At 42.3% G+C, this 15,195-nt stretch overlaps 1 protein-coding gene across 1 annotated transcript in view; it reads left to right on the top strand.

The window, feature by feature from the left end:
• The first annotated feature begins 1,463 nt into the window (after positions 1-1,463).
• LOC148886115 (junctional adhesion molecule 3B-like) overlaps positions 1,464-15,195 on the top strand; it is a 92,900-nt gene continuing 79,168 nt past the window's right edge. Inside the window, exon 1 of the mRNA XM_089016425.1 lies at positions 1,464-1,619. Coding sequence (XP_088872551.1) covers positions 1,571-1,619 — 49 coding nt within the window. The 5' untranslated portion in view covers positions 1,464-1,570. The remainder of the gene's footprint in view (positions 1,620-15,195) is intronic.

The raw sequence follows: 15,195 nt of genomic DNA, 5'->3' as shown, positions 1-15,195 counted from the left end.
TATCGATATAACCGGGACTATCGATATATCCGATATCGATATAATGAGACTTTACTGTAACATGACAATACAAAGACACAGAGTCATTCGAAGCAGTTCCAGATGAAAGAGGAGAGGATCAAAGCGTCTCTTCACCAGTGGATCAGGGACATCATGGTGGAATGTGCACGTCGACTACAAGCTAAATGTTGAAAGCAAACACGCAGCTGGAGCATCCATTGACGAAAAGAGATTGTCACATTTCCTGTCCCACATAAATCTGCTTTATTTCCAAGCTGCGACAGTTCCACATACGCATCGGCACTCTGCACTGACGCTCCTTTCTTCTTATCGCGGGCTCATCAAGCCATGCATCCATCCAGCCGCAGACTGTCCAAAAGCACCGACCTTTCCGCTTAACAAAGCTGTGAAGAGGCTGCCCATTACAGGCGCAAAAAAGCATAATGGCCCCAGAGTTGTCCAGTGATGACAGTCAAATGGTACCGACATTCCTCCCATTCAATAACAGTACTGGCATATTCATGCTGCCGAAAAGGTGCAACCGCTCAGCACAGTCTTCTCCTTGATGAATGTTGTGGCCAAAAATGCTGATAAACAATCCCTATCCGTTTCACACGACACACAACAACACAAAGTGACAAAAGAAAACACAAAAACAAGACAAAAACAACAAATAAAAACAAGGTGCATGAGAGCACTTGCTGAAGGCTGCCTACTCTGGCCATCTTGGACTCCATAAATTGATGAATATAATAAGGAAATCCAAATTAATGTATAATATATTACATTATATAGTTGTATTGTATTTTTGTAACTTGATCGTGCTGCTTTAGTTGCACCCTTTATTCTTCTTTTCCTTTCAGCAAATCAGTGTCCTCCATCTTTAGAGGTTTGATCCGCATGTTTGTTTTGGCCAAGCTTTTACGTCGGATGCCCTTCCTGACATAACCCTCTGTATTTATCCGGGCTTGCACCCTTTATTATCCTTTAATTTCATATCTGTTTATAGATGGCGGACACTGTTTTTGCGTCAGGGGTAGCACGTGTTGGAAATACCAGTCAGGATAAGTTCCAGTTATCCCCCCCCCCCCCCCCCCCCAATGTGCTATGCTCTCTTCCCGACACAACTGCAATACAGGCACAAGGCCATAGTAGAAAAAAGCCTCCCACTCTTATCAACTATAAATTCATGGCAACTTGACGGATGCTTTCCGGTAGCTATGGAAACCAACTAAAATATATTTCACACACTCCCCATGCTCAGTACCATCTCTCTCTGTCTCTCTCTCTCTGTTTCTCTCTCTCTCTCTCTCTCTCTCTCTCTCTCTCTCTCTCTCTCTCTCTCTCTCTCTCTCTCTCTCTCTCTCTCTCTCTCTCTCTCTCTCTCTCTCTCTCTCTCTCTCTCTCTCTCTCGCTCTCTCTCGCTCTCTCTCGCTCTCTCTCAGTCTGACCCCCACCCCCACCCCCCTCTCACTCGCTCCTTCTCTCCCTGTCAATCCAAACGCCAAATCTGTTTAGGCTACTTTGAGCATGTACTGCCGGGCAAAGCGAGCATAGCAACGACTCCAAGATGGCGAAAGCGCGTCTGGTTTACCTCCTGACTCTCCTCTCAACTCACTGTAAGTACAAAAATCAATCCACGAGGCTCATATTTGTGTATTTTTCTCACCAAGAAGCACGTTACTTCAGTACAGTTTACGTCTGCCCCTGTTTTGTCTCGATTTCTGTTGAGCGGTCGATATTGAAGCGATCTCGTGTCTTCGAAGGTTCGTTAAACACTAAACTCTTACTAAACCGACGTGAAAGAGTATCTCCGAAATAACTTGTGTTTTTATAAATATATGACTAATATAGTCTAATTTACGAGAATAATACAGTGTAAACAGATCGACCACTTCAGCCTAAGTCATCGATTTACTCCCAGTTTTCCGTTTCATTTTTTCACCGTGTGTCGCATTAACATAAACGGTGTCGTCACTTCTAGCGTGTGTCCGACTTGGATTTTTTGTTTAATTTTGGGAAAAAGTATTTCTGGTTCAAAGAACGCTTTGGCACTTATGAATTAAGTATGAATTTGCGGACGCGCCGTTAACTATTTAGCGCGGCTTTGGGGCCGTTGCGAAGTTCGAAGTAGTGATGCGAGATAACGGTTTTTTTTTTCCTGCCGGCTGAATAAAAGCAGGCAGTCCGCGGGAGGAGTCAGGCCAGTGTCCTCTGCCCCCTCCGTTATCCGCTCTCTTATATGAACTATTGCAAAGAGCGAACCTACATAAAGACTGAGCAGTACCGCTTCTGTTGTCGATGTACAGTTTACCCGTGCCCCCGTTTGAGACGGACCAATTGTCATACATTACGCATCATCGACCGCTTTAAAATCAAATATATCACAAGGAACTTAATTTCTCAGTAACCTCGTGTATTTTAACGACTCCTCTTTAAATGAGCCACTTGTTGCTGTAGGACGTGTGCAGGCTTTCTGAGAATCAGGGTTGTTTGTGTGACCTTTTTTTTTCTTTTCGTGTGATTTAGTTGTGACCCAGGTAGAAATCAGAAACAAGTGAGCGTGTTTTAGTTCGTAATGTAATTACCAAATGGAGTAGTTTGTACATCGTGTTTATTTACCCTTAGTAAAACAATGCCAAAAGTTTGTTTATGTCTCTTTAAAACACCACCCTTCACCATTGTAGGGAATTCATAGTACCAACTTTACCATGGTTTGGCATGAATTGTATTTCTCTGCCTCCGCCTTGGACATAGGTTTCGAGGCACGAGACGGACCAAAATAGCAGCGTACAAACATGACAACCTTTTGAGATTGTTCACGTGTACAAATGGCTTAATCATAACTCCAGTGTAGCTTTTTTAAATCCCTTTTTCTACCCTAAACACTATTTTGTTTCGAAACACAAGTGAGATACATTTACCAGCAGCCTGTACATTTCCTTTAGGGGAGTGAGTTTCCATGATTCTGTGGTTCAAAGGGATGATAGAGTGTAAAGGCTTTAAAGAAAATAGCTTGCTTCTAGCTGCGTCAACATTCAGCTATGCCTGAAGAGGAGTAACACACAGTACATTCCAAAAAAGTGACCCACCATTTACAGGATATTTACTGTATAACATAAGCACATGTGGGTTTTAGTTAGTACTTTAGATAGTGTTTCTGCCAAAGAAATATTTTGACAGGTAATGGCTGAAGCACAATTGACGTTTTCAGAGGGAGCAGTGAGCCGGTGAAGATTTAAGAATGTCTTTTGTCTTCTTTGGATGGGGGGGCTTAACCATGTGGTCAACTGGCTCTGAGCCAGCGTTGCCTGTGTCTTTAGAAGCAGAATTAATCTGGCTAGATCGAAGTTAGCAATGGGCTATTTTGTAAAGCACTGATGGCTATGATAGTAGTACCACTAATTACATTTATGTCGGAGTTGCACTGCTTAAAATGTTGTTTTCAGGCGGATGTATTTTCCATCTGGTTACACAATGTTACGTTTTTTTTGCGTTGTTCTCTGATGTGTCTTTTACGTTTAAAGTGATATTCAATGAGCTCATACGCCAGACATGGGCAAACTACGGCCCGCGGGCCACATTAGGCTTTTTAAATCGGCCCGCCGAACTTGTCCAAATTATAGTAAAAACTGTCTGAAACTCGTGTCTGAAACGCCGCTAACTAAAAAGTTAGCGGACACCAGGGCAGACAACTCTGAAAAGTTGCCTGCCCAGCCATAAAGTTGCCTGCCCATATTCCAGGTATCCGCGAAATAGTATGTAAATGTCATATCTTGCCTCAATATTCCTTGAGACAAATTTCTTAACTGATAAAGGCTATTTTTCACGTTTGAAAGACAGTTAATAAATTGGGTTGGAGTGTTCTTACTGTGCTATGAGTTTTGCACACACTACATTTAATGCTTTAGTATATCCGGCCCAAACACTCCCTCCGGCCCGTCTGTTAAAATTTTAGAACCCATTGTGGCCCGCGAGTCAAAAAGTTTGCCCACCCCTGTCCTATGCCCTGAACAGCCATAACGCCTCAACGATCCAAAGTGAAGGCTAAAGTCAACGTGACTGAACATAGCTGTAAATATCATGCTAGTCATCTGTCTGCAGAGCAGAAGACACACATTGTTAGATTAGGTACTCCAGAATTCTAGAGCATAACCACCAGGAGATCTTCAGAGGAAGAGAACCCCCTTCAACCAAGTGTTTCGGCCCTTAACTTCCTTACACTCTTAGGGGGCCGGGCCACACCCAGCAGGCTGCCAAGTGTTCCCCTGGTGGTTTTTCCATATACAGTAAAGTCTCGTTATATCGATATTGGATATATCGATAGTCCCGGTTATATCGATACTATTTCTATGCACGCACGGAGAAAATTACATGCAAACAGGGTCGGATATATCGATAGTCCCGGTTATATCGATATTTTTTCGGACTCCCTTGAATATCGATATAACGAGACTTTACTGTAGTCCTTGGTGGGTCAGGTGGAAAGAGCCCACTTTCCAGATTAAGCCTGCGTCGGGACATGAACCCAGGTCTCCTGGTTCACAGCCGACACCTCTACTTCTCCGCCAACTCGGTGGCTATGATATGATAGTGATATGATATGATAGTATAGGCTTATAGGGTATATTTATGCTAGCTGTCCAATCTTTGTCAGCTCTTTTTGCCCATATCCGGCTAGATACTTTCACTGCTGTTTCAGCTAGTTCTTTCAATGCTCTAGCTTTCTGCTGGGAGGACAGTCCTAATTTCTTTAGCAGTCCATATACCGATGAACTGACTAACCCTCTTGCACCTACTTCCACCGCAAACAGCCTGGCTGTGAATCTTTCCTGCCTAGCTGCCTGCATCATATTTTCATACTCAGCCACTTTGTACTCGTGGCTCTCCATCATCCTTGACTCACTGGGAACAGTCGGTTCAATGGCAATTATGGTCTTTCCTTATTTTGAATTTGTTTGTTTGTTTGTTATTTTAAGTGTACATGCTTACAGTAGACTTTCCAATCCGACTTCATGGAATGTGTTGACGTTTTACATTGTTGGCTTCATCTGAGCAGTTTCATTTCTATTATTCCAAAGAAAAGCATCTGTTCTAACTGTCTTTGCCAAGAATGGAGCAAAAGTATTTGAGACCCTGGAAGATGTTGAAATTGGATTAGTGTTGATGAAATACAAACTTTGAGTATGCGCCTGATATGCATCAGACACACTTTCAACGGGATACACCATATTTAGCTCGAAGCTGTGAAGAGCAAGGCAGAGCATAATTGGACTCTAACATTTTACTTAAGAATTTTAACAAATTCCAGGACAATTTCCCCATCTCTGGCTGTACTTTATTTTTGTTTTCACTTGTGGAGGACAACCAAATCCAATTGGAGCCATGTCTCTATCTGACTGATTACATTTTTTTGGTCTTTGAAGACCAACATGGCGCCCAAGCCGTCGGCAAGTGCTCTCATAAGGTTTGCGTGTGTGTGTTTCTTGTTTTGACCGGACGTGGATTGTTTTCCATCATTTTTTTGGCCACGACATTCATTAAGGAGGAGATCCTGTACTTGGTGGTTGCGCCTTCTCGGCAGCACTGTTTTTGATTGGAAGGAATGTCGGTGGCATTTGACTGTCATTGCTGGACAGCTCCGGGGTGCTTGTGTGTTTTGTTTTTTTTTTTTGCGCCTGTAATGGGCATCATTTTTTTTTTTTTTTTTTTTTGCGCCTGTAATGGGCATCATTTTTTCACCCCCCCCCCCCCCCCCCCCGCTTTGATCAGTGGAGAAGTCGGTGCTGTTAGACAGTCTGCAGCATTTCGGATACATGACTTGAGGAGCAGAGCGCTGATGTGTATGTGGAACCGGGAGTCGTGGCTCGGAATTGGATTGAATTAGATGAGCCTTTATTTGTCTCGCATTGGAGAAATTTACATTTCGCAGCAGCAAAGCGATGAAAGTAAGAGTAAAATAACGGAAGAAGTAGAAAAACAAAATACAGGACCTGCTGTAAGGGCAGCCACTCTTGCGGCGCCATATTGAAGTCAAAAGAACAACAGCAAAAAACTAAAGAACACATAATGTGACACAACACAAAAGACACAGACGGTCTTTCAATCTTAAGCGCTACCTGCACCCTCTTTGTTGTATGAAGCAGTTCTAGATGAAAGAGGAGAGAATGAAAGTGTCCTTCTCACAGTGGATCACTGACGTCATGGTGCAATATGCACGTGTCCTACAAGATAAATGTTGAAATCAAACAAGAAGCTGTCCATTGACGACAAGGGACTGTCTCACATCTCCAAAATCCGCTTCAATTCCAACCCGCGGCAGTTCCACATACGCATCGGCACTGTACGCTGACGCTCCTGCTCATCGCGGAGTCCTCAAGCATTCAGCCTCGGACTGTCCAACAGCACCAACATTGCAGCTGAAAAAAGCGGGGCTATGAAAAGGCTCCCCATTAATTGAAGCGGATTACATGGGACAGGAGATGTGAGGCAATCTGTTGTCGTCAATAGATGCTACAGCTTCGTGTTTGTTTTCAAAACTTAGATTGTAGCAGACGTGTGCACATTTTTAGCATGACGTCCCTGATCCACTGGTGAAAAAGACACTTTAATTCCTCTTTCATCTAAAACTGCTTCATACAACAAAAGGGATGCCCAAAAGTGATTAACATTAAATAACTGGCTGTGTCTCATGTGTTAGGTTGTCTGATTTTGTTACTTTGAAATATGGCGCTGAGCTGGGCTGACTTTGCAGCAGCCTCTATATTTTCTTCTTCTACTTCTTCCTTCCATAACTTTATCGCGGTAAATTTCTCCATTGTGAGACAAAAAAGGTTTTCTTATCTTATCCTGAACAAAGGAGATGTCCATTTGATGCTTGTTTGTATGTACAGTAAATTCTCTTGTAAGGAATCACATTTCCTCTGTGGGAGCTGACTACAGTGCATGACCTTTATGAACATCAAACTAGGTCAGGGGTGCTCATTACGTCAATCGCGATCTACCGGTCGATCGTGGAGGTAGTACTGGTCGATCGAACATTTGTCAGCATATCAAACGTCCCGTCACTTGATTGACATACAGGGCAACCATTCAGATGACAACTGAATTTTTACCTTTAGGTCGCCGTGCATGCCTAAACAACGGCGCTAAACGCAGCAAAATTTACAAGCTAGTCAGCGAATTACCTCAGATTTTAAGCCCTTGCTAAAACATATGGTGATCAAAATGAGTGAGAAACCTGGATAAAGTAAGGGGGTAAAACATATTACTTTCATACGGAATGGGAAAATGTGGAGCGGCATTTTCGGACTGTTCATGGAAAATACGACATTGACTTCCCGCCGAAAAGCCAGCTGAGAAAGAGAGCGGTGGACGAACTAAAATCCCAGTTGTCCGGACAGCAGTCATTTTTCACTCAACATTCTTCAAAAGCGAAAGCCGGCAACCGAAGCATTGTTCCGGGTGAGTCATCGTTAAAAACAATAAGTCCTTCCAAGACGGAGAGATGGTAAAAGAAGCATTCGTTGAAGCAGCTGACTCCTTCCTTGTTCAGAGACTTTAAAAATAAGGCAGAGATATTATCTTCAATCAAAGCTCTGCAGCTGTCTGCGCTGTGAAGCCATGGCTGAGGATTTAACCCAGCAAATGTGGAAAGACATCAGAGATTGTGAGTGTTCTCACTGCTAAAGTCCAGGGCTCATGGGCAGTTCTGTAACTTACTCACACAGGAAAAGTACCCCAACATGAGGAAATGTGCGACCTCCTTGACTGCATTATTCGGCTCCACTGATTTATGTGAGTCAGCCTTTTCCTACATGATCATTAAGTCCAAATACCGTTCCACCATGAATGATGAACATTTGGAAATGTGCTTGAGGCTGGCTGTCAGCAGCTACTGTACGGACTATGCATCCCTGGCTGACTCAATTCAGTGCAAGTCATCAAAGTAAACTCAGATAATTACAAAAAATGTTAATAGTTATTTATTATGTTATGTATATGTAGTTATTATGTGTGTTGTGCAATATTGGCTTATTCAGTTATGCAAGGTACATCAACATACATTGTACATACAACGATGAGAAGGTTTCTTCAGCCGTCATCTGTACAAATTTGAGAACCAAATTAAGAACCACCACAGACGTATTGTACATACAAAGAATCCTTAAAACATTTGAAAATAATTGTGTTTAGCATTTTTGTCGTGGGTAGATCATTTTGACTTGGTAGTTTTTATAAGTAGCTTGTATGCTGAAAAAGTGTGAGCACCCCTGAACTAGGTGAACAAAATACATTTGTAACAACACAAGCAATGAAATGCAAAAAAAAATATTTGCTCCAAACACTGTTTATGACACAAATGTTGAAGTATACTATTCAGGTGTATGAACAAAATATAGTACAGGGTCCCACATTCTTCTTTTCCTTTCGGCTTTTCCCTTCAGGGGTCGCCACAGTGAATCAATGTCCTCCATCTATCCCGGTTTTGTGCATCCTCTTCTCTCACACCAGATACCTTCATGTCCTCTTTGACCACATCCATAAACCTCCTCTTTGGTCTGTGTCTTGGTCTCCTGCCTGGCAGTTCAAGGCTCAGCATCCTTCTCCCGATATAGTCACTCTCTCTCCTCTGGACATGTCCAAACCATCTCAGTCTGGCCTCTCTGACTTTCTCTGCAATTTCTCTAATATGTTTGTTGTACTAAGTTCATCCTGTCTACTTGATATCTAATTTAAAGCAGATTCTTTACTTACAGACAGTGTAGGTGTTCATATACCTGACATGTTTTGGCGTTTACTTCCGTCTTCGTCAGAGTGTTGTTGGATGTTGTTGTGACGCGCTATTTTCAGCACAACATCTGTGACACTCTGACAAAGGCAGAAGTAGACGCCGAAACATGTCAGGTTTATGAACACCTACACTGGCTGTAAGTAAAGAATCTGCTTTAAATTAAAAATCTAATATGAGTTGTCCCTCTAATGTACTCATTCCTGATCCTTTCCAACCTGGTCACTCCCAAAGAAAACCTCAACATCTTCAGATCTGCTACATCCAGCTCTGCTTCCGGTCTTTTCTTCAGTGGCACTGTCTCCAGTCCAAACATCATGGCTGGTCTGACCACGGTTTTATACATGTTTCCTTTCATCCTAGCTGAAACACTTCTGTCACACATCACACATGACATTTTTCTCCAGCCGCTTCAGCCTGCCTGGACACGCTTCTTCACCTCTTTTCCACGCTCTCCATTGCTTTGGACAATTGACCCCAAGTACTTAAAATCTTCCACATTCTTTATTTCTTCTCCCTGTAGCATCACTCTTGTACTTGGATCCCTCTCATTCACACACATGTATTCCGTCTTGCTGCGACTGATCTTCATTCCTCTTCTTTCCAGGCCATATCTCCACATCTTTAGTTTCTCCGCCACCTGTTCCCCGTTCTCGCTACAGATCACAATGTCATCTGCAAACATCATGGTCCAATGAGATTCATGTCTAACATCGTCTGTCAGCCTGTCCATCACCATAACAAATAAGTAGGGGCTCAGAGCTGACCTCTGGTGGAGTCCCACCTTCACCTTGAATTCCTCCGTCACTCCGACAGCACACCTCACAACTGTCTTACAGTCATGATACATCGTTGAGAAGGTTTCTTCAGCCGTCATCTGTACAAATTTGAAGGTTTTGGACGTTTCGCCTCCTATCCAAGAGGCTTCGTCAGCGAACTAAAGTCTGACTGGTCGTATCGGCCCTATTTATATATCCCTAATGTCCAGACATGGCGGCGCCAGACACAGCTATGATAGGTCCCTACTCTCAGGTCGGGGGGAGCAGAGGATCACTCCCTGTGGCCCCACTGATTGTTCCTACATTCCTGACTAACGACTGGCCTATTTGCCCCACTCCCACCGGTATCACCTCATCAGCATTACGAATGTTGCCTAACCTGTTTTGCCTAAGCAGGCTATTGTATGTATGTATGGTGACCCGAACCTGCTGCAGGTCCTTACCATCTTTGTCTCTCACTTTGTCTCACCAGCCTGTAAATATCAGTCTCGCCTTCCTTGCTGTCTAGCCGAGCATACAAGTCATCATAGGCCTCTTGTTTGGCCTTTGCCACCTTTACTTTAACCGTGCGCTACATCTCCTTGTACTGCTGTCGACTCTCGCCCGTCCTCTCAGTGTCCCACTTCTTCTTTGTTCACCTCTTTCTCCTGCACCTCCCCATTCCACCACCAAGTCTCCTTATCTACCTTTCTTCCACTCTATACACCAAGTTTTTTCCGACCTGTGTCTCTCATTATGTTCGCTGTAGTTTGCCAGTCATCTGGAAGGACCTCTTTTCCACCCAGTTGTCTTACCTCCTTCCTAAATGTCATGCAACACTCTTCCTTTTTCAACTTCCACTATTTTGTCCTCACTTCAGCCTTTGGTTTCTTCATCTTCCTCACTGCCAGCGTCATCCTATACACCACCAACCTACCTGACCCACCTGGCTACACTCTCACCAACCACTACTTTGCAGTCACTGGTCTACCTGTGTACTTCTGCTTCCACTCTTATAGGTCACCCTATGTTCCTGTCTCTTCTGAAAGAAAGTATTCACAATAGCGATTTCCATTCTCTTAGCAAAGTCAACCACCATCTGTCCTTCAGCGTTCCTCATCTGGAGTCCAAACCTGCCCATCATCTTTGTTTCCTGCGCCAACATGTTCATTGAAGTCTCCACCAATCACCCTCTCCCTCTCACTTCTCGGCATGTTCTGTATGACTTCATCAAAGTCCAACCAAAATTTCTCCTTTTCCGCCAGCTCACATCCTACTTGTGGGCATACCCACAAACAACATTGAACATCACGCCTCAATTTCTAGCTTCAGACTCATCATTCTATCTGATACTCTTTTTACTTCTAAGACATTCCTCACAAACTCCTCTTTTAAGATAACCCCAACTCCATTTCTCTTTCTGTCTTCACCATGATAGAACAACTTAAACCCTGACCCTAAGCTTTGAGCCTTGCTCCCTTTCCACCTGGTCTCCTGGACACACAGTATGTCTACCTTCCTTCTCTGCATCATTTACCTGTCATTGTTCCTACATTCAAAGGTCCTACTCTTAGTTCTATACTCTTGGCGTTCTATTTCTCTTCTTTTCTTCCGGGCACACCTCCCTCCTCTCCTTCTTTGACCAACAGTAGTCAATTTTCTACTGGCACCCTGAAGGTCAACAGTACCGATGGCGGCCGTTGTTAACCCAGGCCTCGACCGATCCGGTATGAGATTCAGAGGTTTGATTCGCATATTCGTTTTGGCATTTTTTTTTTACGTTGGATGCCTTTCCTGACACAACCCTCTGTATTTATTTGCCATTTGGGACGGCACAATAAGACACTGGCTTGTGCCCCCTTGTGGCTACATTAGTACAGGATAACACATTAATGAATATATACCCTAAATTGAGGCTATTGGCAGAGCTGGTGGTTTTTTTTTTCTTTCCGGTCACTCACTGTCTGGAATATGACCTCCCTTGGATTACCACCCAAGACGGCGCTGCTCAGCTGATGTTGTGCAATGAACTTTTAAAGCCAACTACCGAATGCTTTGAAATACTCAATGCACATAATTAGCGTGATGGGACTCGCCTTATCTGTAATTAGTGATCCAGTTAGCAGAAAGTTTTTAGCATTATAACAGGTAAAGCATTCCAGGAAACCTTCGTTTACCCAACTGTCTGTCCAGCCACAAGCAATTTACTCTGGCATTTTATCAGATGCATTCCATTCCATTTTCCACAGATCTAGTTTTTTACACACATAGACTCAATGTCAATGGGTTTGCCACTTGGCCAACAGACGGCCAGGATGACTCTCTGTAGTAGCCCATGACAGATCATGTTGTATCATGCATGTGTAATCTCATGGTCAAAATGTTAATGAGCAGTATTTTTTTCCGGGTGAGGGAAGTTCCATTTGAAAGAAGTCTGTTGATGGGAAAATTAACTGTAATAATGTAAAATAATGTAATAATGTAAAAATTAACACCAATAAGCCAATTCATCACTTATCAAAGTTTTCCTCTCAGAGACACCTTACAAAACTACATAAAACTAAAGTGGATGGAGGCCACCACGCAGCCACACTCTGAAAACATTTGTCCAAATTAAAGCCAATTAAAGATTATCTCATTGTTTGGTATGTGGTGCAGCCATTTGGCGACACAGGAGTCAATAGCTTGTAAGATAACTGATGATAGTCGCTCCCTTAGGAGCCGTATGTTGTCAGATGTTTCCTGACCCACCCAAAGCTTGTTGAGCAAATGTTTGGAGGACACTCTGAATGGCACGTAATGTCCGCTATGGACAAGTCACAGACAGTCTGATATTTCACCGTAAGAGAGTAAATGGGCAGAAAATATCAGGCAGCAGACAGATAGAAAGATGTCCCTGGATACTCTGCATATTGTTTGTTGCAAGTGAGGAGTTATTCATATCAGAAATCCCTGAGTGAGTCTTCTCTGGCATATCGATATTTTGCTCGCGGCTCAGTAGCCACCGTGAGAAAGCAACTATTTTTTGGGAGTTATCGTTTCAGACTACCGTTCGCCCCATTTTTTTTTTTCCAAAGTTGCCAATTAATGATTTGTGACCAAATGAATCCCTTATTGGCCCTCAAAAAAATTATTCTATCGTGGCCGGCGACGCAGTATAAAGTCAATGTGACACATGTCTGCTTACTATGGAATTGCCTGAAACAGCTGAGCAGGAGTGGGTGGAGGTGTTTTGAAGCAGTGGCGTGGGCAGGCGTCACCAGAAATATCTACAGCGTCCCTCCCAAACCTGAGTGTCCATGCAAGCAAATGTAGCATTCCAAATCGAAAACACATGGAGCCTGAAAACCCTCCTCCATGATGTGCAACAATCTTAGCCACCTGTTTGCCTGAAAGATCAAAGGCAGTTCTGTTGGTGATCTTGCTTATTGAACAGAAAGGAGCGCGGTAGCGTGAAGAAAGCTTAGCCATGTTGCCAGATGAAGGCATTTATAAAACATGCTCGGTGTGATCATGCACATACAGAGGCAGAAATCATTGATAACTTGACACAGACATGAATTAAGCGCAGCATGCTGCTTTTATTACACTTAATTCATGGTGACATACACCAGATGTTAATATTGAAAAGCAATAGTTGTGATAGGTGTTTGGAAGAGTAGGTCATTTAGGTCTTGATTAGGTTTTGAATCTTCTACGATGATAGATAGTGGACAATAGACTGTATTTTTTCCACATAATGTCTGTACTATTGTCCTCAGCCAATGTTTCTGTTTTTTATGTTAATTTGTTTTGTTTTGTTTGTTTGTTTGTTTTTTTTTTGGGGGGGGGGGGTCATCAAAGTTGACATAGCAGGACACAGCGTTTCTTCATGGAAGGACAACCTGCAATGAAATCACTCATTTGTATGCACTAAGTTACACGTTTTTATTTCTACAAATCAATGAATTGTGCCTGGTAATTTTCCACTCTTACTTGTTGTTTTTGTATTCTAAGAGAAGAATGTTGCTGCAGATTCTTAATGTAATCTGACATATTTAGATTAGAAATTAAATGGATTATTATTATTAGTCATTCATACGAACATATTCACCTTGGCCTCTTTGGGGCCATGTTCCCAAAATGGCACAAGCCAGTCGGTACCTGTTTCAAATTTCAAGATGTCCAACATGTCAAAAACATAAAGAGAATAATTGACACAGTTTAACACCATTAAAAAAGAAACCAATAGCATTGAACATGATTTTTTTCTCATGACACACTTAATTCATAAATATCAGTGGTTAAGACAGAACAAATTCCTGCCCCCTAAGCTGGCTGGTGCTACCTATTTTGTTTCAACACAACGTAATTGTTTGATATTTGGACCACTGGATCATTACACCAACATGAGAGACCAGCACACGAACGACATCCTGTTTCTCCGCGGTCACATGCTCCCTTGAGTGGGGGTAGGGGAAATCACAGGCAATCCTGCTTGTGTGTTTACAGGATACCAACAGTACATCAATAGGTCAAATGAGACCACCATTGATCAAACACTGTGAAGCTGTCGGTTAGTAAACTAATTAGCTGTTTCAGCAGTGACAGGGCTAAGGGAATGAACTACACGGACCATAACCAGTGCTGCCTCAAAAACATTTTCAAACATACAATCATAACCAGATAATGACTCTGCAGTCATCTTTTATTTACCAGGCTCTAAAGAACAGGGCAATTACTGTCTAAAAATAACCACAAATTAAACCTCTGACAAGCTCCGAACCATTTGGTCCACCTGTAAATATGCTGTTTGATATCATTTCTAGAAAATGACTTTCCTAAAACAACAGCCAACCATTCATTTTCAATTGTGCTTATTCCTTTTGCGGTTATTGACATGCACATTGATGAATGCAGGCAATCAACCATTCACACTCACATTTAGCTGGAAACATAATTAACCCTGTTATACACCGACTGTCCCTGAAAGGGTTAAAAAAAAAGTAAATGGCAAAAATATGCAGTCTGAAGAAAAACCAAATAGACATAAAGATGGCGCCGTGATGGTGGCTGCTTTTCCAGCAGCTCCTGGGTTTTGTTTTTCTGCTTCTTTCTTTTCTTTTCCTTTCATAACTTTGCTGCTGTGTTACTCGCAGGTAGAGTGAACGCTGGCGCGATGGCTGCCGCTGCCCACCCGCACAAGAAAAAAGTGTTCTTATCCGGTGACTGTAAAGTGTTCTTGAGAGTTTTGAAAGGTGCTTAGAAATTAACTATTATTATTATTATTGTTGTTATTATTATTATTATTATTATTATTATTATTATTATTATTATTATTATTATTATTATTATTATTATTATTATTATTATTATTAATCACCCTGTAAACTCATTATTATTAATGGTACTGAAAAAACTCCAGTGTAGAAATCCAAAATGTATACAAGCAGCCAAATTTCATTTGTGTTTGCCATTGGATCACAACAGTCACAAATCTAGTGCATACTGTAAGAACCATAAATGTTATTTCCAGTGTTTAAAAAAATATATACAATAAAGTCTCGTTATATCGATATCGGTTATATCGATAGTACCACTTATTACGATACTATTTCTATGAACGCAAGGAGAAAATTACATGCGCGCAGGGTCGGTCGGATATAT

This window comes from Hippocampus bargibanti, linkage group LG16 (assembly GCF_051943395.1).
Source record: "Hippocampus bargibanti isolate YZ-2025 linkage group LG16, ASM5194339v1, whole genome shotgun sequence".
In the NCBI taxonomy this organism is placed as follows: Eukaryota; Metazoa; Chordata; class Actinopteri; order Syngnathiformes; family Syngnathidae; genus Hippocampus; species Hippocampus bargibanti.
The sequence above is the reverse complement of the archived record's forward strand: the minus strand, read 5'-3'. Positions and strand labels throughout refer to the sequence as shown.